The sequence below is a fragment of the Apteryx rowi genome, unplaced genomic scaffold (genome assembly GCF_003343035.1).
Source record: "Apteryx rowi isolate R43461 unplaced genomic scaffold, aptRow1 scaffold_1219, whole genome shotgun sequence".
NCBI classification, from domain to species: Eukaryota; Metazoa; Chordata; class Aves; order Apterygiformes; family Apterygidae; genus Apteryx; species Apteryx rowi.
The window spans coordinates 34072-55055 of record NW_020447441.1 but is presented as its reverse complement, the minus strand read 5'-3'; the positions used below and the strand labels follow the sequence as shown (position 1 = coordinate 55055).

Genomic DNA, 20984 nt, shown 5'->3' with positions numbered 1-20984 from the left:
TTGGTGCAGAGGGATGGGGTGGGGGAGTGGGGCCTGTGTGGGGTGCAGAGAAAGGGATGGGGTGAGGATGTAGGGCCTGTGTGGGGTCTACGTGAGGTGCAGAGGGATGGGGACAGGGTGTGGGGACTGTGTGGGGTGCAGAGGGTGGGGTTGAGTGCTTTGGGGCTGTGTGGGGTGGGAGTGCCTGTGGGTGCCGTGGGGCCCCCAGGGAGTGCAGTGGGGTGTGTAAGGTCGGCAGCGTTGGGGTGCAGTGGGGTGGGTGTGGGTGCACTGGAGTCTGTATGGGGCCTACTGTAGGGGGGGTGCAGTGGGACTGGGGGAATGGGGTGCACTGGGGTCCTTCGGGGTGGCACTGGGCGCTTTGGGGTCTGTAAGGGTGGTTGCATTGGGACACGCTGAGGTTGTAGGGCAGTTTTTCTGGGCAGACATCGGTACAATCGGGAACATCTATACCGGGAGGGATGTCGGTGGAAGGGCACCAGCTGCAGCACGTGTGGGGCTTGCAGGGTGGGCTCTGCTGCTGCGTGTGGCTCTGAGGACTCTGGGGAGAAGTTCCCCGCTCCTGTTTCTCTCTGGCGTCGTGGGAAGGTGTTTGTCATGTTCTTCCCTTCATCCCCACCTTGAAGTGGTGCCTCAGCTGCGCTCCCTGGAGGAGCGAGGACTCCGTACCTGCCCGGAGGCAGCCTCTGTGGGAGGTTTTGGGTGATCGGTTGTACTCTTTTGGGGAAGCGGTGCTCCCGGGGTCTTGCGGCCGCCCTGCGATGGCGTTAGGGTCAGGTCGCTCCTCTGGGCCCGGTGCTGGCAAACCGCAGTCTGAGCAGCCTCCGCCTACGAAAACCCCAGCGCGGGGTGACATATGGCTGGGCAGCAAAGTGCCCCAAGTGCCACCGTGGAGGCCGGGCTCTCCCTTCTGCTCTGGGTAAACACTGCCGCAGCTGCGTGTTCCCAGCCTGCCGGGCCCTTCCCCACCCACGTAGCCTTATGGAAGTGTCTGCGTGTGCCAGATACTGCCCAGGCAGCGCCCCGGCCTTCAGGACTGAATTCCTGCTGTGGGTTTAAGTCCTGGACCTCTCCGGAGTCTTGGTTCTAAGCAAACAAAATTAGTGGCTAATTGTTTTCTGCGTGTCCTTTGGGATAGAAGGAGAGCAGCGTCACTGGCACAAGCAGCCGCAGCCTTTCCACCTGCGAGGACTCAGCAGAATTGATACGGCTTGTTCCTGCCCTTGAGCGTGCTGCTGCTCCTGCCGTGGCTCTCCCAGACGGAGTTTGTGGCCGGCTCTCATCATTCCAGCTCTTTGTGCGCGAGGTCCTCGGTGTGCCTTGATGTTCTCAGCCGCAACGCAGAGAGGACCGCAGACGGGTTCGGGCTGCAGGGTACGTGTGCTGCGCAGGGACGAATCCTGCAGGCAGGCTGCCTGCGTGAGCTGTTGTGTCTTGACACCGCGTTTTCCCTTGTTGGCGCCCTGCTCCAGTTGTGGCATTGCTTGTTTTGCTGTTTGCCCTGTCACTAAGAAGCTGCTCTGCGTGGAGCCGTGAGGCAGATCTGGGCCGCAGTGAGCGGGCGCCAGGGCCCCCACCAGCGGGTGGAGAGGAGGTAGCAGACAGGGTGTGTGTGTGGGGGGGCACTGCGAGCCAGAGGCTGGAGTTTGGGTTTCCACAAGCCCAGTCCTCTACAGCTTTCTGCGAAATATGTTGCTTTTCAAGGACTGCTCAGAGCCTGCATTTTGGGGTGGGGGGAGCTGCCTTCCTTGAATCCCAGTCGCTGTTGACCGCAGCCCTGCTCTGCACTACCCGCCGCTGGCTGAGCAGGGTGGGTGATCAGGCCGTGCCTCCTCCGCAGCTGTTTGGGACTTAGCAGGTACAGGGGCCAGTCGGGTGGGGTGCTAAGGGAGCAGATGTGAGTCGCCTCCTGATCAGCAGCTGATAGACGGATGTGAAGCACTCGGTGTCTCGTGACCGCTCTGCGTATGTAACTGCTGAATTTCCACATCCTGCTGTCAAGGTGAAGCAAGGGCTGGGGGCCGGTGGCCCTCCCGGCTGGCAGGAAAGAGGCGGTGGAAAGTCAACGACAGCAAACAGAGCCGGTGTGGTAGCGCCCTTGGGCCGGGTGGAGGCAGAGGTTTTGCATGAAAGTCATTTCAATGAACCACAGTGGAGACTGTCTCCTGTGCTCTGGGCTGAGCAGGAGCGCTTGGAGAGGTGCCGTGATCCCCAAACCGCCTTGTTTTACCTTTGGCAGACTTGGCTTCGGATTGGTGTCTGCCTGGGCTGCTCTGGCCTGGCCCCATCTCTGTTGTGGAGTGTCGCTGCTCTGCTGATGGCTGCCAGAGAGGATCTAATCTAACTTGACTCCTGTCTTTACTGCCAAAGGAGTCAGCTCAGTTTGCAGATGAGGTGTGAATCTGCCTGGCTCCGTGGTTTGGATGTGTTCTCCGGGGCAAACCTACCTGGCGAGCACATCTGCTGCCGTGGCAGGGTGTCGCATGTGCTGTTTTTCACAGCTCGGACGCCCGGGTTCATTTCTGCATGTTTCCGCTTATTGAGTATGTCGTGTCCCGTAGGTGTTGCGGCACCGTCGGTTCTGCAGAGCCTCCGGGGGGAAAACGGCCTCTCTTCACACCTCACGTGCGGTGCAGTGAAAAGTGCCAGCTTAACCTCTGGCGGGGGCTGCCAGGCAGCGGCTCCCCCTGCTCGCTGCCGCGTATTGAGTTGCTGCGCTGCTGGAACGCAAATACAGGGCCTATTTTCCCATTGCTGCTCAGGGGCCGGGAGCACAAACCCCTCTTTGTGCCGAGCAGGGCGGCGTGTGGGGCGAGGGAGGGCTTGGCTCGGTCCCTCTGTGAACAAACGGGAACTGTTGGACCCGACGCTGTGGCGTGCCAAGCCGGGGTGCCATCTAGAGCGTACGTCAGTGCCCGGCGCGGAGACGTGAGTGTGACACGGAGGGGAGTATGTCTTGCTGGCACAAAATTGCCACCTTTACCATCTGGACCGCTGCCCAGCCGCTCTGTGTTCCTTTCCATTGAATTGGGTCCATTTGAATTAGTTTCTGCAACTAAAAGTAGGTCTGTGGTTCCACGCTGTTGCAGGCCAGCTGGTGACGCAGGCGTGTGAGTTTGCGAAGCTTTCGGGCTGCTGTGGCTGCAGGGTATTAGACCCTGAATTGAAAGTCACTGCTTAAGAGCGCAACTCTGCTGTTGGATTTTCTGCTCTTACTGAATCGGGTCTTAACGCGTTACCTCTGAAGTGACGCATGCCAGTCCCCCTCTCTGCGAATGCCAAGGTGACGGGGCATATTCCAGGTCAGGGCTCACTTCCCATTTTGCTTTGCTTTAAAGTGCTGTTGTCAAGGCGTTCTGGTCCTTGTCTGACCTACTTACTTACATCTGGCTGCTTGGAAGGAAGGCAGATTTGCTCTGCCAAAGAAGTAGCTTTCTGCTGGGAAGCAAAGGTAGGAGGAGGGAATTGGGGGAAAGTGCCCTCATAACGAGGGACTGAAGCGTGTTGGGTTTCTTCTGCTGGCTTTGCTAGGGCAGTTCTGGAATGAATGCTGCTCCCAGAGCCGTACTGCTGTTACTAGGTTGGTTCGCAAATTAAAAGGTCCTTTCCAGAGCCGAGCTGGTTTCCTCATCACTGATCTCTGGGGGACTGCAGTGCTGAGAGCTGAAACCTGCCGCAGGGTCGCTCGCAGCAGGTTTGACCAGGGAGCTCTGCATGCTCGGGGGGGCTCGAGTGCCTCTCCGGGTGCCTTTCTGCTTCCCTTGGGCCAGACTCCTTTCCCTTCCGTGCTCTGGTTTCCCAACGCTGTAGCATCAGCAACCTTAGAAATACCCTGCAGGACTGGCTGTACCAGCCAGAGATGCTGCAGCTCTGTGCCCGGGGTGCAGACTCTCCCCCGGCAGCCCCGGGGTGGAGACGCCTTGGGAAGGATGCTCGCGAGGAGGTTTGCAGCTTTCCCATTTGGGATGGGAGCAAACAAGGTGAGTTGCAAATGCTGCGCACCAGGGCTCGCTCGGAGCGTGCCCTGCTCATAGTCTGGGACGGGAGGGGAAGCGTGGGCGTTGCGCCGGGCCTGACGCTTTGGGACGGCTGCGTGCTCTGATTCAGTACTGGCTCCCTCAAGTGTCCTTGTCAAATCCGACCTGCTGGCGCGGCGCTCCTGCGGCGACGCGCGCTGCCTGTGATTAGCCTGGGGCCTGTCTCTGCCTGTGCCGAAGCAGCCGGGCACCTTCCTGTGCGTGTGCCTGGGAAACGTGGACAGGGTTCGAGCTGGCCACGGCTGCCTCTGCCCTGGGCTGTGCCCTGCAATGACAGTGGGGTTGGGACACGCAGAGCCCTTCCCACCGGCTGAAAATCCTCCCCGAGGTGCTCTGAGTGCAGAGCCTGCCTGCTCAGAGCGTTCATCCTCTGCCTTGAGTGGGGCGGGAATCTCCCCCGGGTCTGTGCTGGGATCCGCTCCGTGCCGTGGCGACCGCAGTGGCGAGCTGGGACCCCACGCTCTCCCTGTGGGGCCAGCTGTGTTTTGGCCTGAAGACGCAGGGCTCAAATCCTCCCCTGCGCGGGCTGGAATCTGGGTCGTTTGCCTGGCGGTGCTCGCGCCTGTGCCCAGCGCTAATGCAGCCCCCTGCCTTTGGAAAAGCAGCGAGCAGCCGTACGCGTGTTACCTCGCCGCTTCGGGCGCTCGGGGTAGCTGGTGCGCAGGCTGCCGGAGCGTTGGGATTGTGTCTGCAAGGACTGTTCGACCCCTGTCTTCGATTCTCCCCATCTGTCACGCTCCATTACTAGATCACGTCTCCAAGCAAACTCTCCTTTTCCTCTGCACTGGCTGTATATTTGCAGCGTGTTTTTGGCACCTAGCAACCTAAAAAGCAGCCGAGTGTGGATCTGCCTGTGCGGAGAATTCGCTCTGACAGGGCTTGGCTCGATTTCACCCTTGGCATTGACACAGGCACTTCCTTCGCGCTCTTGCACCTACTGTAACGGTGGCTGTGGCGGTGACGGCCTGCGGGGCTGGACCCTCGCCACCTTCAACCTCGTGCCTGAGCACGGGCTTCGCGTTGCAGAGTCCACAGCGTCCGTGTGAACTGTCGGCTCTTCCAAGGTGGCAGTTGCTGCGACCTGGAGCCTCCCAGAGGGCTGCTGTGATGCTGGGGAGGACGGGACGTTCCTGTCAATGCGGAGGTTGCGCTGGTGGGACGAGCAGGAGGGCTCTGCACCCAGGCTGTAAACCGTTGTATTGATCTTGTGGCATAAATCAGGAGCATTTATGAAGTTTCTATAGCTTTAGGGCCCTGCACGAATATTAAGTGCACGTGTCCCAAAATAACACTTAAGTGCTGGATATTCTGTGGCAGCTTGTAAAGTTTTCTCCTAATTGCACTCACTGCAAACCTGGTTAGGGGAAAGATGCAATTTTTTCAGCCAATTAAAATTTTAAAAGCAATCAGCGACAGTTTTCCGAGTGACTGCTTCCTTTCTGTGAGGTCATTGTGGCTTTGGGGTGGTTTAGGGTAACTCTTCTGCAGTAGGGATTGCGCCGTTCCAGCAGGCACCTCCTAACAGCACGGAGTGACTTGCACTCTGGCTCTGTTATTTGCCCTGTCTATTCTGGATTACAAATTGGTGCATCTCTGCTTGGCCTTTGCCTAGGAAAACTCTGACAATACTTGGCTGGATCTTGTGGAACAGCAAGAGACCTCGCGCTCCGGCCTGGCTCTGCGCGTCCCTTCCAGTGCTGTTTCCCACAACTGGGCTCAGAGTAGCTCTTGCAAAAGAGTCGGTGCAGAAGGCAGAGGCTAGAGAGCAGCCAGGCCCCAGTGCCTCTGGCCTACAGCAAAGGGGACAGTCGTGGACGGAGTTGGAGGTGTCCCTGCTCTGTCCTGAGCATCCCCTGTAGCCTGATCAGCGAATGAAGAGGGAGGGAGCATTGCTAAACCTTTGAACAGTGAAGACCCGGCAGTAAATGGGAGACCTGGACAGGAAGCCGTGATGAGAGGCTTGGGAACACCCAATGGAGACAGAGCAGGGGAGCTGGGCATCTGGTGGAGGAGGCCTGCGGAGGCAGTGAGGCTCCATCAGCCCCTTTATTAGAGCACTGAGAGTCCCCCCTGGAAAGGCCTTCACCATCAAGGAGCCAGAGGAGGACAGCAAACGTGATGCCATTGGTCAGGAAAAAAGCTGTCCGTAATGGTGAAAATTCATATTTTTCATGAAAGAGTAAAGCAGAAAAGTAGGAGGAGGAAGAGAGTGGAGCTCTGCACCAGCAGTTCCCAGATAGCTCCACAGCGGGAGGGGACAGGCGACTCTGCGGGGTGCAGTGACAGCCGGCGTGTCCTGCCTGGAGCAGTGCCCCAGGCCTGGAAGCTGCCCTGGACGGAGCAGACGAGGCAGCTGGGGGAGAGGCGGCTTGGAGAGCTCAGGTTTGGAGAGGCGAATCCAGCCCCCTGGGGTGCCGGGTCACTGAGGTGAAGGACTGTAAACAGTGGAGGAGGGTGGCCAGCGGAGCCAGGAGCCCTGCTGAGGCATGGCAGGGTTTCAAGTGTGTTTAAGCTGAGGGTTTAAACACAGGCGAAGGCTGGTACGGAGGGAACCAGGATCGGAGTGGAGGCAGGAGGGGGAAGAGTTGAAGCTGGAGCTGGTCCTGCGGTTCTTTAAAGACGCACAATATTCTCCATCCAGGTTCCTAAGAACAGCAGACCTCGAAGCAGTGTTTTCATTTAGCTCATGGTTCTTCACCAGCTTTTTCTTCTTTTGTGGTTGTAACTGAACTTGCTGGACTTGTTCAGGGGTGGGAGCTAGGGGGACCTGGCAGAACACCAGCTTTTCTCCTAAAACACCTGCGCAACATGTTTAGTCTCATGATGCAGTGACCTCTTGTGCAGACGCTGCCTGCTTGGGCCTGTGCGCTGAGGAAGGACCGCCGCTCCGTAAGGGCAAGAGTCGGAAGACCCAGAAACGTTGCACCTTCAGTTCTGGCCAGCAGCAGCACTTTCACCGAGAGGGTGGGTCAGGTTGTGGCTGAGTGCTCGGATATTGGGGTGAGTCTGGAATCAAACCTTGGCACATGGGCTTGTTTTGAGAGTGTGGCCTTCAGCTGGGCCTGGTGGAATTTTTGTGCTTTTCCTGGCAGAGGGCTCTACCTGGGTGGTTTGATGCCCTTTCCTCCTGACTCAGACCTTCATTCAGCAGATGCTGAAGCAGCTGACAGCGTAAACTCAGGGGGGCAGACTGGAGCTGGATACTTGTTGACTGTTCCTGCGTAGTGCTGCAAGTGTCGTAAGCTCCGCGCTGTGGAGCGTCTGGTCCTGTTTTGCAGATAACTTTGCATGCTGTCGGTTTTGAATGACAGCCGGAAAAGCCACGAGTTCATTCAGTGCTGGTTACTCTCTGCTCATAGTGCTTCGACTGCAGCAGCCTTGCAGAGCGGAGGACCGAAGGCGGATGCTTTGCTGGGTCCGCGCTTGCCGCGCAGAGCGCCTCGAACGTGGCTGGTCAGCGCCTGCCTCTGAACTCGCCTGGCGTGTGTGTAAGTGGGCTCCCTCGGCCCTGAAAGGCTTTAAAAGGCTCTCGAAGGTGGCTGGAGTCTTCTCCGTTCCCCATCCTGCTCGGGGCAGCCCGAAGCCACGGAAGCTTTCCTTGCTCAGTCTTCCCAGATGTGCTTCTGAGCGTCCCCGGTTCTTGCTGGCTCTAGTTGGATGGACTACGCAGTCATCCACTGCAGCGTGCAGGCTTCACTTACCCTAGATGTTCAAAGAGTTGCTCAAGCCCTTGGTGACGGGGAAGGTGGGTCACTGGCAGTTGTTAAAAAGCCGTTTTTATCTGAACTCTAGACTACTAACACCAGGCTTGGGAGTCCTCTTTCCCTGCAGCAGGGTATTGTTCTCTTAGAGGCGTGGGCTGCGCGGCCCATTATGTTCTCTGCCGTGGGTCACAGCCGAAGCAGCCGGGAAGTCCCTGTGTCTCCCTCCGCTTCCTCCCCTTGGAACAATCGGAGATCTCTGGCAGCGAGAGCGGTGGTTCAGAGAAGTTCCTGTCAGGTCCCTTCGTGTGCCACCTCTGCCTCCCCGTCTTCCTCTCCCTTCTCGCCTGGCACATGGGACGGGGAGAGGCAGGGAAGTCTGCAGGCCCTTGTGGGAAGGGCTCTTCCTGCTCTTCCCTTTGCCGTAGCCTAATGTCAGGACACGATTCCTCGCTACTAATTAAATGTTTCCTCTGCCAAATGAACCGAGCTGAGCTTGATGGAAAGCTGTTAGTGTGTAGTCCGACTCCGGGGTCCCCTAATAGAGCAAGGCTCGTGGTAGCCGATGGGGAAGCCTCAGCTCCACTGAGGGCTGTGGAATTTGGCCCCAGGCATTAGAAACTTTGTGTTCAGGGTTTTGTTAAAAACGCATTGCCAGTGACCGTGGGCTGTTAATAATTCACAGTGAACGTCTGAGTCCCGCAGGGCTGGAGCGTGTCTGTCTGTCTGCACGCAGAGATGCACCAGCTCTTCGAGACGCTCCAAATCGAGATGGCAGCTCGCTCTCTTAAAGCATTCTGATACGATTTTAAAAGCCTGAATGACCTTAAATTCTGCGATGGCTGTCTTTCAGGATAAATTATTTATGTTGCATCTTCAGCGCTGCCTAAGCCCTCGCTCCTCAGAACCAGGCAGAAATGTCAGGCTTCAGAGGACAGGCTCTGAATTTGGAAGGCTGCGCTCAGGATAACGAAGACTTGAGGGTTTGGATGGGAAGAGGTAGAAGAAAGAGGAGCCCTCTGCTGCGGGGGCGGGAGGGAGGGTGTTTTGAAAGGTCCAGCCTTGGAAGTCATCCCCGAACCGGTGCAGCCGCATTCTGCAGCCGACATCAGAGGGTTGGAAATTCCGCTTGATCTGCAGTTCAAAGCCGCTGCCTCCCTGAGGATGAAATGCTTCGTCTTGGGTTTGCAAATGCAGACTCGCCGCGGAAGCAGCGTAGCTGTGAAATACAAATCTGCCACAGTGCCCAAATCCCCCTGAAAAGCAAGGAAACACGCTCGTGGTGTCTGAAGGTCACTGCTGCATATCCTGCTTAAAAGAAAAAAACAAACAAAAAAAACACCCTTCACCTTGAGGGACGAGCAGAAACCAGGGCTGCTTTCTGCAGAAAGCATTTCATTTCCCTTTACAGCAAATATGGACTTGAAAATGCCTAAAACCCAGGGTGTGTGCTCCTGTTGCAGGTTTATCTGGGCACGGGCCTTTCAAGGCAAAGCTTATCTAGTTCCTGAAATCTAGGGGATCTGCTGGATGGTCCAGCTCGGTGCTGCAGTGTCACCTCTGAGAGCGCCGGGAAGTATGAATGGATGCAGTATTGTAAAATCAGGGCTGGGGCAAGTGCTGCTGGATGGGGGAAAAGCACGGAGGGGACTGTTTTGGTCTTTGCGACTCATCTGAGCTGGCTGTGCTACGCTTCTGGCTGAAGGACAGCAGCTGTTAAGCTAATTCAGCTTTTTTACAGGAGAGGTGGACTGCTGAGTATAAAGTTCTTGTTTTTTTAATAGTATTTTGGACCTGGCGTTGGCAGGGGAAACTCGATTTGCAGTGCTGCGGGACTGCCACAAGTCAGTGCTGCCGTAGGGCGCGAGGTGCCGAGGTAACGTGTCCTCTTTCCGCGGGTGGTGGGACGGAGGCTGGCTTCCGAGCAGCAGCTCTAAAAGCAGCTTTCTCCAGGGCCGCCTGGATTTTGGTAAACTCTCCTCCAGAGCGATGGCTTTGGTCTTCTTTCTTAAGCTGTCATCCTCCTGGTTTCCTCACAGCTTTCTTGGTTTTTTTGCCTTTATTTTAAAAGGAAAGCCGCAATGCAAATCTGCCCCTTCTGGCTCTGCTGAAGATGAGCTCTCTTTGCGCTTTGATCTAGAGGGTGTCTTTCACACTGTCCCGATTCAGGTCTTTTAAATCACTTTCCCTGCAACTGCAGTAAGCTGCTGCCGTGGCATATGGAGCTCTCAAACATTAAGATCTGGCTTCAGGAAAGAAGCCTTGGTAACGAAGAACAAAGGGAAAGAAATGCCGAGAGAAGCCAGCTGTCTGCGCGGCGGCGGCGTTTCGCAGGGCGTGCTTTCCATACGGCAGGCGCTAAACATTAAGGGTTGGTGAGCATTGCTGGGAGAACCCCCAGTTTTTTTTTCTCGGAGGATTTAGCCTGTGTCTCCCTAATCTTTATCAGCTGTGCCTGTCTTTAAAATAAAGCCTAAATCTTTAATGTTTGTGAAGACAGACACAGATTACTCCAGCGTTCCCACCCTGAGGTTTCAGCTTTTCTCATGGTATGAAATAATCGGCACCCGCCATGTGCTGATTTTCTTTGGCTGAATTCGGTGCCTCCTGATTTTTGTTTTTCAATGTGACCTTTGCTGTTAATCCACAACCTGAATGGGGCCGCGTGCTGAAACGAAATGACCCGTTTGTCAGGGAATTCAGCTCCGCTTTATCCTCAAGCTGCTTTAGCTTAAACTCTTTCTCCCCCTCCTCTCTCGCTCTTCTAGGTCAGATCCTTTATTTGAATGCGGGTTTCAGTGCAGCAGTAGTTTCGAGGGCATGTTAGATGCAGGGAAATAATGACTCATGGCTTTCTCTGTAGAAATACCCCTCCTCCCCAGTCGGTAGTCGCACCAAGTCGCGTTTCTGGGGGATTTTCCCTTGCCGCTCAGCCTGACGCGGTGCTTGTGCGGTGGGCCGGCGGGGCGAAACGGATGGAAGCGAGTGGCGTGTTTCTGTTTCGGATTTGGTATTTACTCGTTTTCTGACTGTCAACAAGTCACCGCCTGTGCGCAGCGAGGTGATGGGTCGCTGTTGTGCCCCTCGCAGGAGTATCCAAATGCTGTCGGGCTCCCAGGGCAGCCTGTGGCTCGCAGCAAAGGGCAGAGCGGGGTGGGAAGTGTCACTGCGTGAGTAACACGCTGGAGCGTAAACGTAGCTGGGAGCCGATGGGGCGTCTTTGTTCTCGTGGCTCGGGAGCGGAGGTGATGGCCTGCGGTCCTGGCACCGCTCCTGCGCCGGCCAAGGCCGGGGACACATGAGACCCAGTCGGGAGTCTCGTTACCTGGCACGTTTCTCAGCTGTAACTCCGCTAATTACCTTGAGCTGTTGGTGTTCAGACAAGACCTGGGCTCTCCTGCCCCGTCCCCTCCCGCGGGTTGTGCCGTGCCGTGCCGTCACGCTGTCCTCGGGACGTCACGGTCCGCTCTGGCAACAGCTTGCCCAGTCCCAACCCCGGGGACGTGATCTCACAGCGGGATGGGAAGGAGCACCGGGGAAAAGAGCTCCTGTCGGAACACGTCCCAGGCAGCGCCTGCAAATCCCAGACTGGTACGTTATGAACCATCTCTGATCTGCACTGGTGGGAAAGGTACAGTCTGCGTGGGTTTGCCGGGCTTCACTCCAGTCTGTGGAGCGTACTGGCTTTGTGGGAGGGTTGGCAGTATAAGGGGCTGGGGGGGAAACAGCTTGACATTAGTTCCTCTTCTGGGTGAGGCCTTGAGCTTGGTCCGGAGCAAAATAACACAGCACGTGTTGGAGGAGAAGGTGCATTTCTGAGAAGTTTGGAGTGAGGTGGCTTCTCTGGCGAGGCGGGTGAGGGTCCTTTGAGTCATGGGAGTGGGAGTAGTTTGTCTGGTAGAAAGTGAGTCTCAGAAGGGATCTGAGTTTTGATACCCGATACAAACCCTTTCAAATGTCACGGGCACCCAGCTTTTGTTGCCTGGGTTATGAAGAAACTTTCACTGTAGCGGTAAGTGTATTTGTGACCTCTGCGGTCGCATATCCTGGAGATCAGGGATCAGAAATCTAGAGGCTTTAAATATGAAACTAGTTCTTACCAGGCATTAGTGTTGTGGTCCCCTTTAATGTTCAAGGAACTGGATTCCCTAAGGAAAAGAGCTCTGTGGCTCTGGAGCGGGGCTTTTACCCCTGCCTCTCAGTCTGCCCCAAGCACTCGAAACTCCCACGGTGGCGAGCGAGGCCTCCAGTCACCACATTCCTATTCCCTTAGCCGGTGCTGCCGGGATGGCCCTACCTGCAAGGCTGCTGTCAGAGACACGAGCCTGCCAGGGGCCTGTCTTGTGATCGCCTGGTGATTCAGGCTCTTCTTCCTGTCCCCGCTTCCTCCATTTAAGCGTTCGGTTTCTGGTGCCGATCTGAGCTTCTGCTGGGTTGTGCGGAGCCCAAACGGCAAAGGGCTGCGCTGCTTTGGAGCCACTCTGGTAAGTCATGGCGTGGGACAGCTTTATTTCAGGCTTGTAATCAGATGGATCGAAATGTAATTAGATTGATGTTAGGAAAGTTTGTTTTGCTGCCTGCTCACACAGACGCCGTCAAAGGGAGCTTTGGAGTCACAGCTGTTAAAATTAAGCTAGATGTGGAGCACAGTCAGCCTTCAGAGCATTGGGAGTTTATCAAAATTAGATCCAAGTGGGTTTTGAAAATCTGGCTTATCTGTCAGGGCTGTTTGGGGATGGGAAAGTCTCTCCTTGTGCAAACCATAGGGCAGCACTGAATACCTTCTCATCTGTTTTCTGCTTGGTAATTTGTGTGGCAGATTTAACTACGTTTACAGCTAGAGGGGCCTACCGGGGACGCGTACCAGGGTTAGCCCTTGATTTGTGCTGATGAGCATTGACTTTGGGGCCCTGTCGCATTTCCACGTGAGCAGCCTCCTGCTGCGGGTAAAGAAGCTGGATTGATGGCGCCGAATTAGCTTAGCCGAGTTCTCTCCCAAGTGAGGCCATCGGGTGAAAAATGTCCCGGGTCTCGGCTGCCTGGCAGCTCTGGCTCAGCCGCAGGCCACGTGGCCCTGGCCCCGGGAATTGGGGAACTGCGGCCCCTGTCGCGGGGCGTTGGAAGGACCTGGCCGCCCTTTGGAGCCAGCCGAGAGAGGGCAGCCTGGGCCGACGCGCCGGCTGCCCTGCCTCTGCCCTGCCTGCGGGGCTGCGGGGACTGCGGCCGCCCTGAAGCGCTGCTCCAGCTAAAGGGCCCGTGCGCCCTGTCCTGGGGCCGCTCTTCTCCGTTGCTGGCTTTCCCCTCGGTCCCTGACCCTTTCCTTCCTCCCTTCCCGCAGGTATGAGTGACGAGGCTCGCCCCGAGCACTGAGCAGCCGGAGCCGCCGGGAGCCGGGCCAGGATGCCGATCCCTCCGCCCCCCCCGCCGCCGCCTGGCCCCCCGCCGCCTCCCACCTTCAGTCAGGTAAGAGCCTTCTCGCAGCCCCACAGCTTCTGGCCCCTTCGCGTGGCCCGGCCGGCGCTAGGGTGGCCTGTGTCCACGCAGTGCTTCTGGCTCAGGTCCCCTGTGCTGTGTGGCTGGACCTCCTGGAGCCCAGCCTGGTGAGAGCCTCTGGCAGCTCGTGAGCTGTGCCTCAGTTTCCCGTACAGCAGAGTGTGTGCAAGGGAAGGGGCTGCACGCAGACCCCATGGTGCCTCCGGACTTTCCTTTTGCATTAGTACCTCTTGCTCCGTGACGACTCCGGAGGGAGAGCAGGGGACTTGGCGTGTGGCTCTGAGCTGCGCCTTGGCCATAGGTAGGATGGGGTCTCCACCTCATCCTGCAGGATGGTGGTGTAGGACTTGACTCCTGGGGCAGCCAGGTTGCTCCATCCTGAAGAGACGTCTTGGAGAACGCTGTTTCCTGGCAGATGGTTGGGCTGCCTGTTGGCTCAGCAGAGTGGGGTGCGGGACTGGGAAGGTGGAGTCGGGTAGTGCTCTGTGCACTGGGGTATCCGTACGCACACACAAAATTGCTGCTAAGCTGTTTCTTGTCTCCAGGCGAACACAGAGCCACCAAAATTGAGCCGAGAGGAGCAGCGGGGGCGTGGGGCCCTCCTGCAGGACATCTGTAAAGGGACCAAGCTAAAGAAAGTGACACAAATCAATGACCGGAGCGCACCAATCCTGGAGAGTGAGTACCTGCCTGGCATGTCCCTGGGATGCTCTCGGCTTCTCTGAGCCCTGTGCTGGTGCTGCCATGGCCTTCAGGATGGCTTCTTGGCTTCACTCGTGTCATTTGCAGCGGCTCCCGCTTGGAGGAAGCTGGTAACACTTAACCCCTCTGCCTCTCTCTTTCCAGAGCCCAAGGGTAGCGGAGGCGGCAGCTACGGTTCTGGCTCAGCTGCGATCCAGCCAAAAGGAGGCCTCTTCCAAGGTGGTGTCCCCAAGCTCAGACCCGTAGGAGCAAAGGACACCTCAGGTAACGGCCACGTGACTGCTTTGCCCTGGGGAGATCCCTGAGCAGGGAAGGGTTGAGGATCTTGCTGTGTTTGCCTGGGAGTTTCTGCTGGCTGCAGATAGGGACCCCAAAACAACACCCCACATGTGGCCGCAGGCAAGCTGTGTTCTCTCTGTGCTGTAGCGTCCGCATGGGAATAATCCCTTCGGAGGGCCTGGGAGTCGTATGTGTTGTTGAACGTTTCTGTCTGCTGTTTTCTGTGGCAACCTGCCTTCCAGCAAGCCAGAGAGCGAATAGCAGTGGTGAGAGAGGAGCTGTGTGTGGTTGAGAGCGGTGCCAGCTCCCTGCCTGTGCCAGACAGCGTTCCCCGAGGTCTGGTCCTTGTCGGCAGAGTGGGCAGGCTGCCCCGCGCTGTGCGCAGGCTCCGGGACGAAGCCTTGTCCGTCGCTCTCGCTGATTCCCAGCCCGCGCTGGGCCTGGCAAGTCACTCTGCTTTCCTTGTACTGCAGACGGCTCCAGTAAGCAAACGCTGCAAGTCCCCGGCTCCAGAGCAGCTGCCCCCAGGCCCCCGGTGCCTGCCAGCAACAGCCGACCTCAGGATGATTCTGACAACAGCCGGGCCTCTCCGCCGGAGCTGCCGCGCATGCAGAGGCCCTCCCTGCCGGACCTCTCCCGGCCCAACAGCGCCGGCAGCACCGGCATGAAACACAGCTCGTCCGCGCCGCCGCCTCCCCCGCCGGGCCGCCGCGCCGCCGCGCCTCCCGCCCCTCCTCCTGCGCACAGCGCCAAGGTGTCCTCCTACAACCGGGAGAAGCCCCTGCCGCCCACGCCGGGACAGCGACTGCCCGTGAGCAGGGACGGACCCCCCGCCCCGCCACCCATCAAGCCCCCTCCCTCCCCGGTCAGCATCCGAACGGGGTCGGGAGCTCAGAGCCAGTCTCTCGCCCCGCCGCCGCCCCCCTATCGGCAGCCCCCGGGTGTCCCCAACGGCCCTTCCAGCCCCATCAACGAGTCTGCCCCGGAGCTGCCGCAGAGACACAACTCGTTGCATAGGAAGACGCCGGGCCCCTTGCGGGGTCTCGCGCCGCCACCGCCTGCTTCAGCCTCCCCGTCTCTCCAGAGTAGTCGCCCCCCTCCGCCGGCTAGAGACCCCCCCAGCAGAGGAGCAGGTAGGAACCTTTTGCTCTTCTAGTCCCGACTCCTTTGCACCCGAGACCGAGAGCAGCCGTCGTGGGTCAGACTGGGGTCGCCTGCCCGCGGGGGTGGTTTGATGGCTGGCAGGAGAAGAGTCAAAGCCGGGGCACAGCAAGGTTTCTCCTGCACATGTCAGTCGGTGTAGGGGTTGCCTGAGCCAGAGGCAGTGTCTGGACTGTCATGTTCAATAGATGTCCCTGGTCATGTCCTCTGTTTATCCAGTTCCTTTCATGCCTGTTGTTGGTGACGGGTTGTGGCTTGGCAGCTCTTGCACGTGAGGTTGGTGTGTCCTCCTGGGGGCTGGAGCCTCCCCCTGAGGTGGGAGAAGAGAATATAACGGAGCTGGAGACGGGCCTGTGCTGCCGGTTCTCCCCTGAGCTTCCTAAATGTCACCGAGGCAGGGACGGAAAGCTGCAGCAGAGCAGGGAGAAACGTTTCACCTGGCTGTGCAGCAGGGAGAGCGTCTAGCACAACGCAAACTGCTCTGCCCTCTTTGTGGGCATCGCGGCCGGTTTCAGCACTAGGTGGTTTGAAGGACAGCTGGCGCTAAAGGCTCTGTCGCCTCCGATGCAGGTGCTGGGATTTTGGTGTCAGGCACCCGGAGGGAGCCAGGACATCCCATCTGGCCCCCTGGAAAGGAAGGCAGCACATTCCCGTGGCAGATGCCGCTTGGGGAAATGTCTGAGCTCCCAGAGGTTGCCCGTATGCCTGTCTCGTTGCTCCCTGGGTGACTCGGTGGAGGCTGCTTGCCGTTCCCCCCGTGCACGGAGCGGAGCGGGAGCGTGTCGCACTGCTGGGCCTGGTGCCGGCTTTGCCCCGGTGCCCCCTGCACGCTCCTGGGCTCCGCGTCCAGACCGCAGCTCCCGCCTGGTCCCCTGCCAAGCCACTCTGTCCTTCCGGCCCTGCCAGAATCCCTCCACTGAGTTATGGCTGGGGATCTGCTGTGTGTAATTAGGCTAATTAGGAGCATGAACCACCACTGTGCGCTGGTGGGAGGCTGGGCAGGAGCGAGAGGCGGGTCAGAGAGGCTGCGGGCCCCGTCAGCGCTTTGGGAGCCTGCGCCTGGGTTCGTGGTGTTGCCTCCCTGCCGTGGCAGGTGATGTCTTGCCTCCGCGTGGAGCCTGCTGCCCTCGACCCCTGGCGCGTGCGTGCTTAGAGCAGCCCTCGGATCCTCCGCGGTGTGGAGGGCGACCTGGGTCTGGAGGCGCCAGGCAGCCCTGCCTTGCGGGGACTGTGCTGCGCGTGGCTGCGATGCGCTGGCAGCAGAGCCGCAGGGTGCTTTCTGGTAACGACACGGGTTTCGGGGCACAGGGCTCGTGCCGGTCCTGTCCTCCAGGGCAGCGCGTGGCTGGCCGAGGCGGGAGCTGGCGGCCGTGCTCCCCTCCCCGGGGAGGCTGCGGGCTGGGGGCGCGCGAGGGCCGGGGCAGCCTGCTCGGGGCGGGCTGGCCCGCACGGCCCTGCGCCCTCGCGGCTCCTCACCTGGTCCCCGTTCGCCGTGAGCCAGGAGGTGGCTGCGGGGCCAGCTGGCCTCGGGGGCTGGCTGCGCTTTGGGCAGGCGCCTGGCAGGTCCCGCCGCGGCTGACGGGGAGGAATGCAGATGTCAGGAGCGAGCAGGAAATCTCTGCTGGACGTGAGCTAGGAACATCCCCGGGCCGCAGTGCTGGCTGCTGGCGCTCTCCAGCTCAGCAGCTGGCCTGGAAAGCTACCTTGGAGGGTGTCCTTGGCCCCGCTGCCGAGGGGAGGGTTCGCCCTAGGGATGCCTCGTCTCGGCAGGCGGCGGCTGTCCCTCCCCCCTGCCCGCCCCGCGGGCCGTGGCGCTGCTGACATGGGTTTCCTTGCAGCCCCGCCGCCCCCGCCGCCGATGCTGCGTAACGGCGGGCGAGACGCCCCGCCGCCCCCGCCTCCCTACAGGCTGCACGGCTCCGCGGAGCCCCCGAGCCGAGGGAAGCCGCCGCCGCCGCCCACGAGGACGCCGGCGGGGCCGCCGCCGCCACCCCCGCCGGTGAGGAACGGCCACCGGGACTCCATCTCCACCGTCAGAGCTTTCCTGGGTGAGTGAGGCCGCGGTGCGCGGCTGTTTGGCTGCGGATGCGGTTGTTGGAGGCCCTGCGCAAACACGAGCGGAGTGCCGCTCTGCGGCAGTCGGCGAACCTTGGGTGAGCCCGCGCCTGGCAGCAGAGCTGGCTCCCCGGGGGCCTGTGCCGGCGCTGGGGGAAGGGACTGAGCTGGGACTGCCCCTGCGTATCCTCAGGTCGTATGTCCCAGGGAGAAAAGAAACCCTGCATGTGGATGTGCCGCCCCTTGCTACCTCCCCAGCTGCTAACGCGAGCGGCGCAGAGACCTCTCCTTCGGCAGAGGAAGCTGGGGGTTACGGAGCTGAGAGGGGAGGGACAGGGCAGGATGCTCCTGGGGCTGCTCTGTCCTGACTTGGCACTGGGGCTGGATCCAGAGGCACGAAGGTCCAGGCTTACATGCTCATCAGTGACTGCTATTCTCACACGGGGTGGAAAATCGGGAACAGGAGGAACCCCAGGAGCTCCTGTAGGCCAGGCCCTGGTGTGCAGTGCTGAGCCCTTCGGGCAAGGTCGGCTTTACTTGTGCTCCTTCAGAGCCACCCTCCCTGACCCGCTTTTTCCCCCCTTCTCTGCAGATGACTTTGAATCCAAATATTCCTTTCACCCTGTCGAAGACTTTCCAGCCCCAGAAGAGTATAAATACTTCCAGAGGATCTACCCCAGCAAAACAAACAGAGGTAAGGGAGGAGGCAGCCCGCTGTCCTGCGTGGCCTGGCTCCCCTCGAGGGTGCTGCTGGTGGCAGGAGCTGACGGCGGTGGAGCCGTGGCCACCTGCTGTCCTCGGCGTCAAGCCAGGCAGGGTAGAGCATGCGAGGAGGCTGTGCTGGTGCTGCTGCTGAGCCACCCTGGGCCATGGCTTCAGGGGCTCTCCTAATCCTTGGCTTTCTCTGTGCAACAGCATGGCCCTGGGGTCTGCACGCACTTCTCGGGGCGCTGAGCCCTCAAGGCAGCCTGCGTCACCCGGGGTGGCCCCGGGGATCTGGGCTGTGAGGATGTCCTATCCCCACCTGCCCTCTGAGCCTGGGCACAGAAGCGCCTTAGGGCTTGTTCCTGGCCTTTGGTGCTGGAGCAGTTATAAAAGGACTCCAGCAGCCGGCCCTGCGGCTGAAATGCTGGTATTAGGCAGGCAGTGGAAGGGTGAAGAGCCTCTGTGCAAGTGCTGTAACAGGCCAAACTGAGAGGCCCTGAGCCAAAAGTGCTTGGATCCGACACTTACGGGAGCCGGTTCCTCTCCCAGCACAGCCCAAAGTGCCCTTGCTGTTCTGCTGCTGCGAGTCAGCCCTGCAGATCCGGGAGGAGAGACTCGAGGGAGAACGGGATGCTCGTTTATTTTTAGAATGATAAATGTTTAATGTGGATTTGAAAAGCCCCGAGCTTTCCGTGCCTGCTGCAATGGCTGGTTCTCGAGTCACAAATCCCAAGCTCCGGGCCTCTGCGGGGAATACGAGCGGGGAGAGGGCGGCAGCGTGGGCTGACGCGAGGGTGTGGAGGAGGGTAAGCAAACGTGCCAGCTGCTGCTCTGTTAACCACCGAGGCGGCGATCCTCTGAGCTGGCCCTGGCAGCCAGCGAGGAGGCTGGGGAGAAGCCGACACGCGTTAGCGGTGCCGGGCACGCTGCCCCGGCGGCTGTGCCGGCAGTGTCCGCGCAGGTTCTGGTTTCAGTGGACTTTCTTGTCTTGCAGCTACCCGTGGGGCCCCCCCTCTGCCTCCCATCCCCAGGTGAAAGTGAGCCGCGCAGGCAGGTTGTTCCTGAGCGGAGATACGGACCTCCTTCCCCTTCCTCAGATGGATCCTCCCCACCTCCCTGCCCCCTAGGAACCTGCATGAGAAACTCCCAGCATCTTTGGTTTTCCCAGCTGTGCAAGGAAGAGCAGATAACCCCAGCTCAGCTGTCTCCGCCAGCCCACCTTCATCTATGCATCTCACCCTGGACTTGGTGACCTTGCTGGCAAGCCCGGATGGGTCCTTTCCTCCGCTCGCTCGCCGCAGATCCTGGGATGCGTCAGGACGGCGCTTCTAGCTGCGGTCCGGGCATCCGGGCACGAGAACTTGGGGCAGACGCCGAACCACGCCGAGACCGGCTGAGGGCGTTGGGACCAGAACCGGCTCGGTGCCCCGTTTTCCTCTGGGCTAGGGCAGGCTGAGGGTGTCGTGTGGGCTTGGAAAGGAGCTGGGGTAGGTCAGATTTGCAGAGGGGTACAGGAAAAGGGGCGTCTCTGCGAGCGCTCCCTCTGGGACACTCATGGACAGAAATGCTGCGTATTAATCCGTTAAGCTAACAGTGAAACGAGGAGGAGCAAGCAGGATGTTTTGTTACCCAAACACAGCAGATTGCTTTTTTGCACAGAAACCAGTGAAGGAGCACGTGACGATCGGGACCATCCAGAAAGAGCCTGATGGCGCTGGGCTGCGCAGCCCGTGCCGCGGGGAGGCTGCTCTGGGCAGGGACCGATCCGCAGCCGTGAGCAGGGATGGGGAGCCGGGGGCCGCGAGGCAGCTCGGCGGGGAACCCGCAGCCTTCCCTGCTGCTCTGCCTCCGCGCTCCCGCCTGGGGGATGTTCCCCGCGGCTTCACGACCTCCCTCGGCCGTGCCCCGTCCTCGCGCGGGAGCAGTCCGGCGGCGTTTCCCCCCCTCGCGTGCCGCAGCCGACGCGGCGGGATGGGACGGGACTTCAGCCCCTGCCGGCGTGTTTTGACCCGGTGGAGGAGGGAGCCGGGAGCCCCGCGTGCCGCGGGAGCCCTGCTTTTAACGCTGAACTACCAAGCGGAGCATTTTAACAGGAAGACGCTACTCATCGTCCGTGGAAGAAGCAGAGAGACACAGGGTTTTGCTTTGTTCCGTTTTTGTTATTTTTTTTCTTTTTACTGTGAGGGTGGAGAGCGTTGGGGGGGTGGGAAGGGGCCCGTGCCGGGGCGCGAGGAGAGCGGTGCCGGGCAGCCTGGCCCGACCGCGCCGGCGCCGGGGACCCTCGTCCCTAGCTGACGTTTTGCCTTATCTACACTACTTCTGTCAGACTGTCGGTACCAGGCTGGTTTCTCTGTGTATTTACTCGCAGTACCGGGGTGGGCTTTACCTTAATCATAGTTACTGATCTATTTTGTACGTTGTAAAAAAAGCTTGTAATATAGGAGGAAGGTGGGCTTGTTGCAGGTGTACTAAACCCCTCACCTTTAACTGCTATATATTTTTTTTTTCCTATGACGACGGAAACTTGCCCTTTGTGGGGTGGCGCCGGGCAGCACTCGTGTTGAGGGACGCTGCCTGGCCCAAGGAAGCCTCAGCTTCGGTGGGGTTCGTTTCCCCCCCGGAGGACGAGCCAGCCCCGCGCCGCAGCCGGGGGAGGAGTTCGTGCACTGTGCCGTTTTGTTTAAATAAAGGAAAAAAAAGGTTCTCCTTGTACCGTTGGCTCCTACGCCCAGCCTGGAAGCGCAGGGGGCTTTTTTAAGAGGGAAACAGAATAAAAAAACAATAAGCTTGAAATCGCATTTAAATAAAATTAATAAAGGTGCACATCTGTTCAACGGCGAGGTCTGGCCTG

General features: G+C 59.3%; 2 protein-coding genes across 5 annotated transcripts in view; both read left to right on the top strand.

The window, feature by feature from the left end:
* The window catches only part of RAPGEFL1 (Rap guanine nucleotide exchange factor like 1), a gene marked incomplete at its 5' end in the record, with an annotated part of 7336 nt that extends 6012 nt beyond the window's left edge, over positions 1-1324 (top strand). The window contains one exon of the mRNA XM_026091607.1: positions 1139-1324. Within this exon, the coding sequence (XP_025947392.1) occupies positions 1139-1324 (186 nt within the window). The remainder of the gene's footprint in view (positions 1-1138) is intronic.
* WIPF2 (WAS/WASL interacting protein family member 2) lies at positions 611-19564 on the top strand. Of its 4 annotated transcripts, none has more exons than XM_026091652.1 (10): positions 5650-6419; positions 6882-7037; positions 7397-7782; positions 13077-13201; positions 13777-13909; positions 14078-14197; positions 14686-15345; positions 17212-17421; positions 18021-18122; positions 19128-19564. In XM_026091652.1, exons 4-10 carry the CDS (start codon positions 13139-13141, stop codon positions 19166-19168), a joined length of 1329 nt encoding a protein of 442 aa, XP_025947437.1. In that variant the 5' UTR covers positions 5650-6419; positions 6882-7037; positions 7397-7782; positions 13077-13138; the 3' UTR covers positions 19169-19564. The 4 variants fall into 4 exon arrangements, with proteins under 4 accessions (XP_025947410.1, XP_025947437.1, XP_025947428.1 ...); XM_026091643.1 differs by having other exon boundaries at positions 7316-7782; XM_026091625.1 differs by lacking the exons at positions 5650-6419; positions 6882-7037; positions 7397-7782 and adding an exon at positions 611-1374.
* The last annotated feature ends 1420 nt before the right edge of the window (positions 19565-20984 follow it).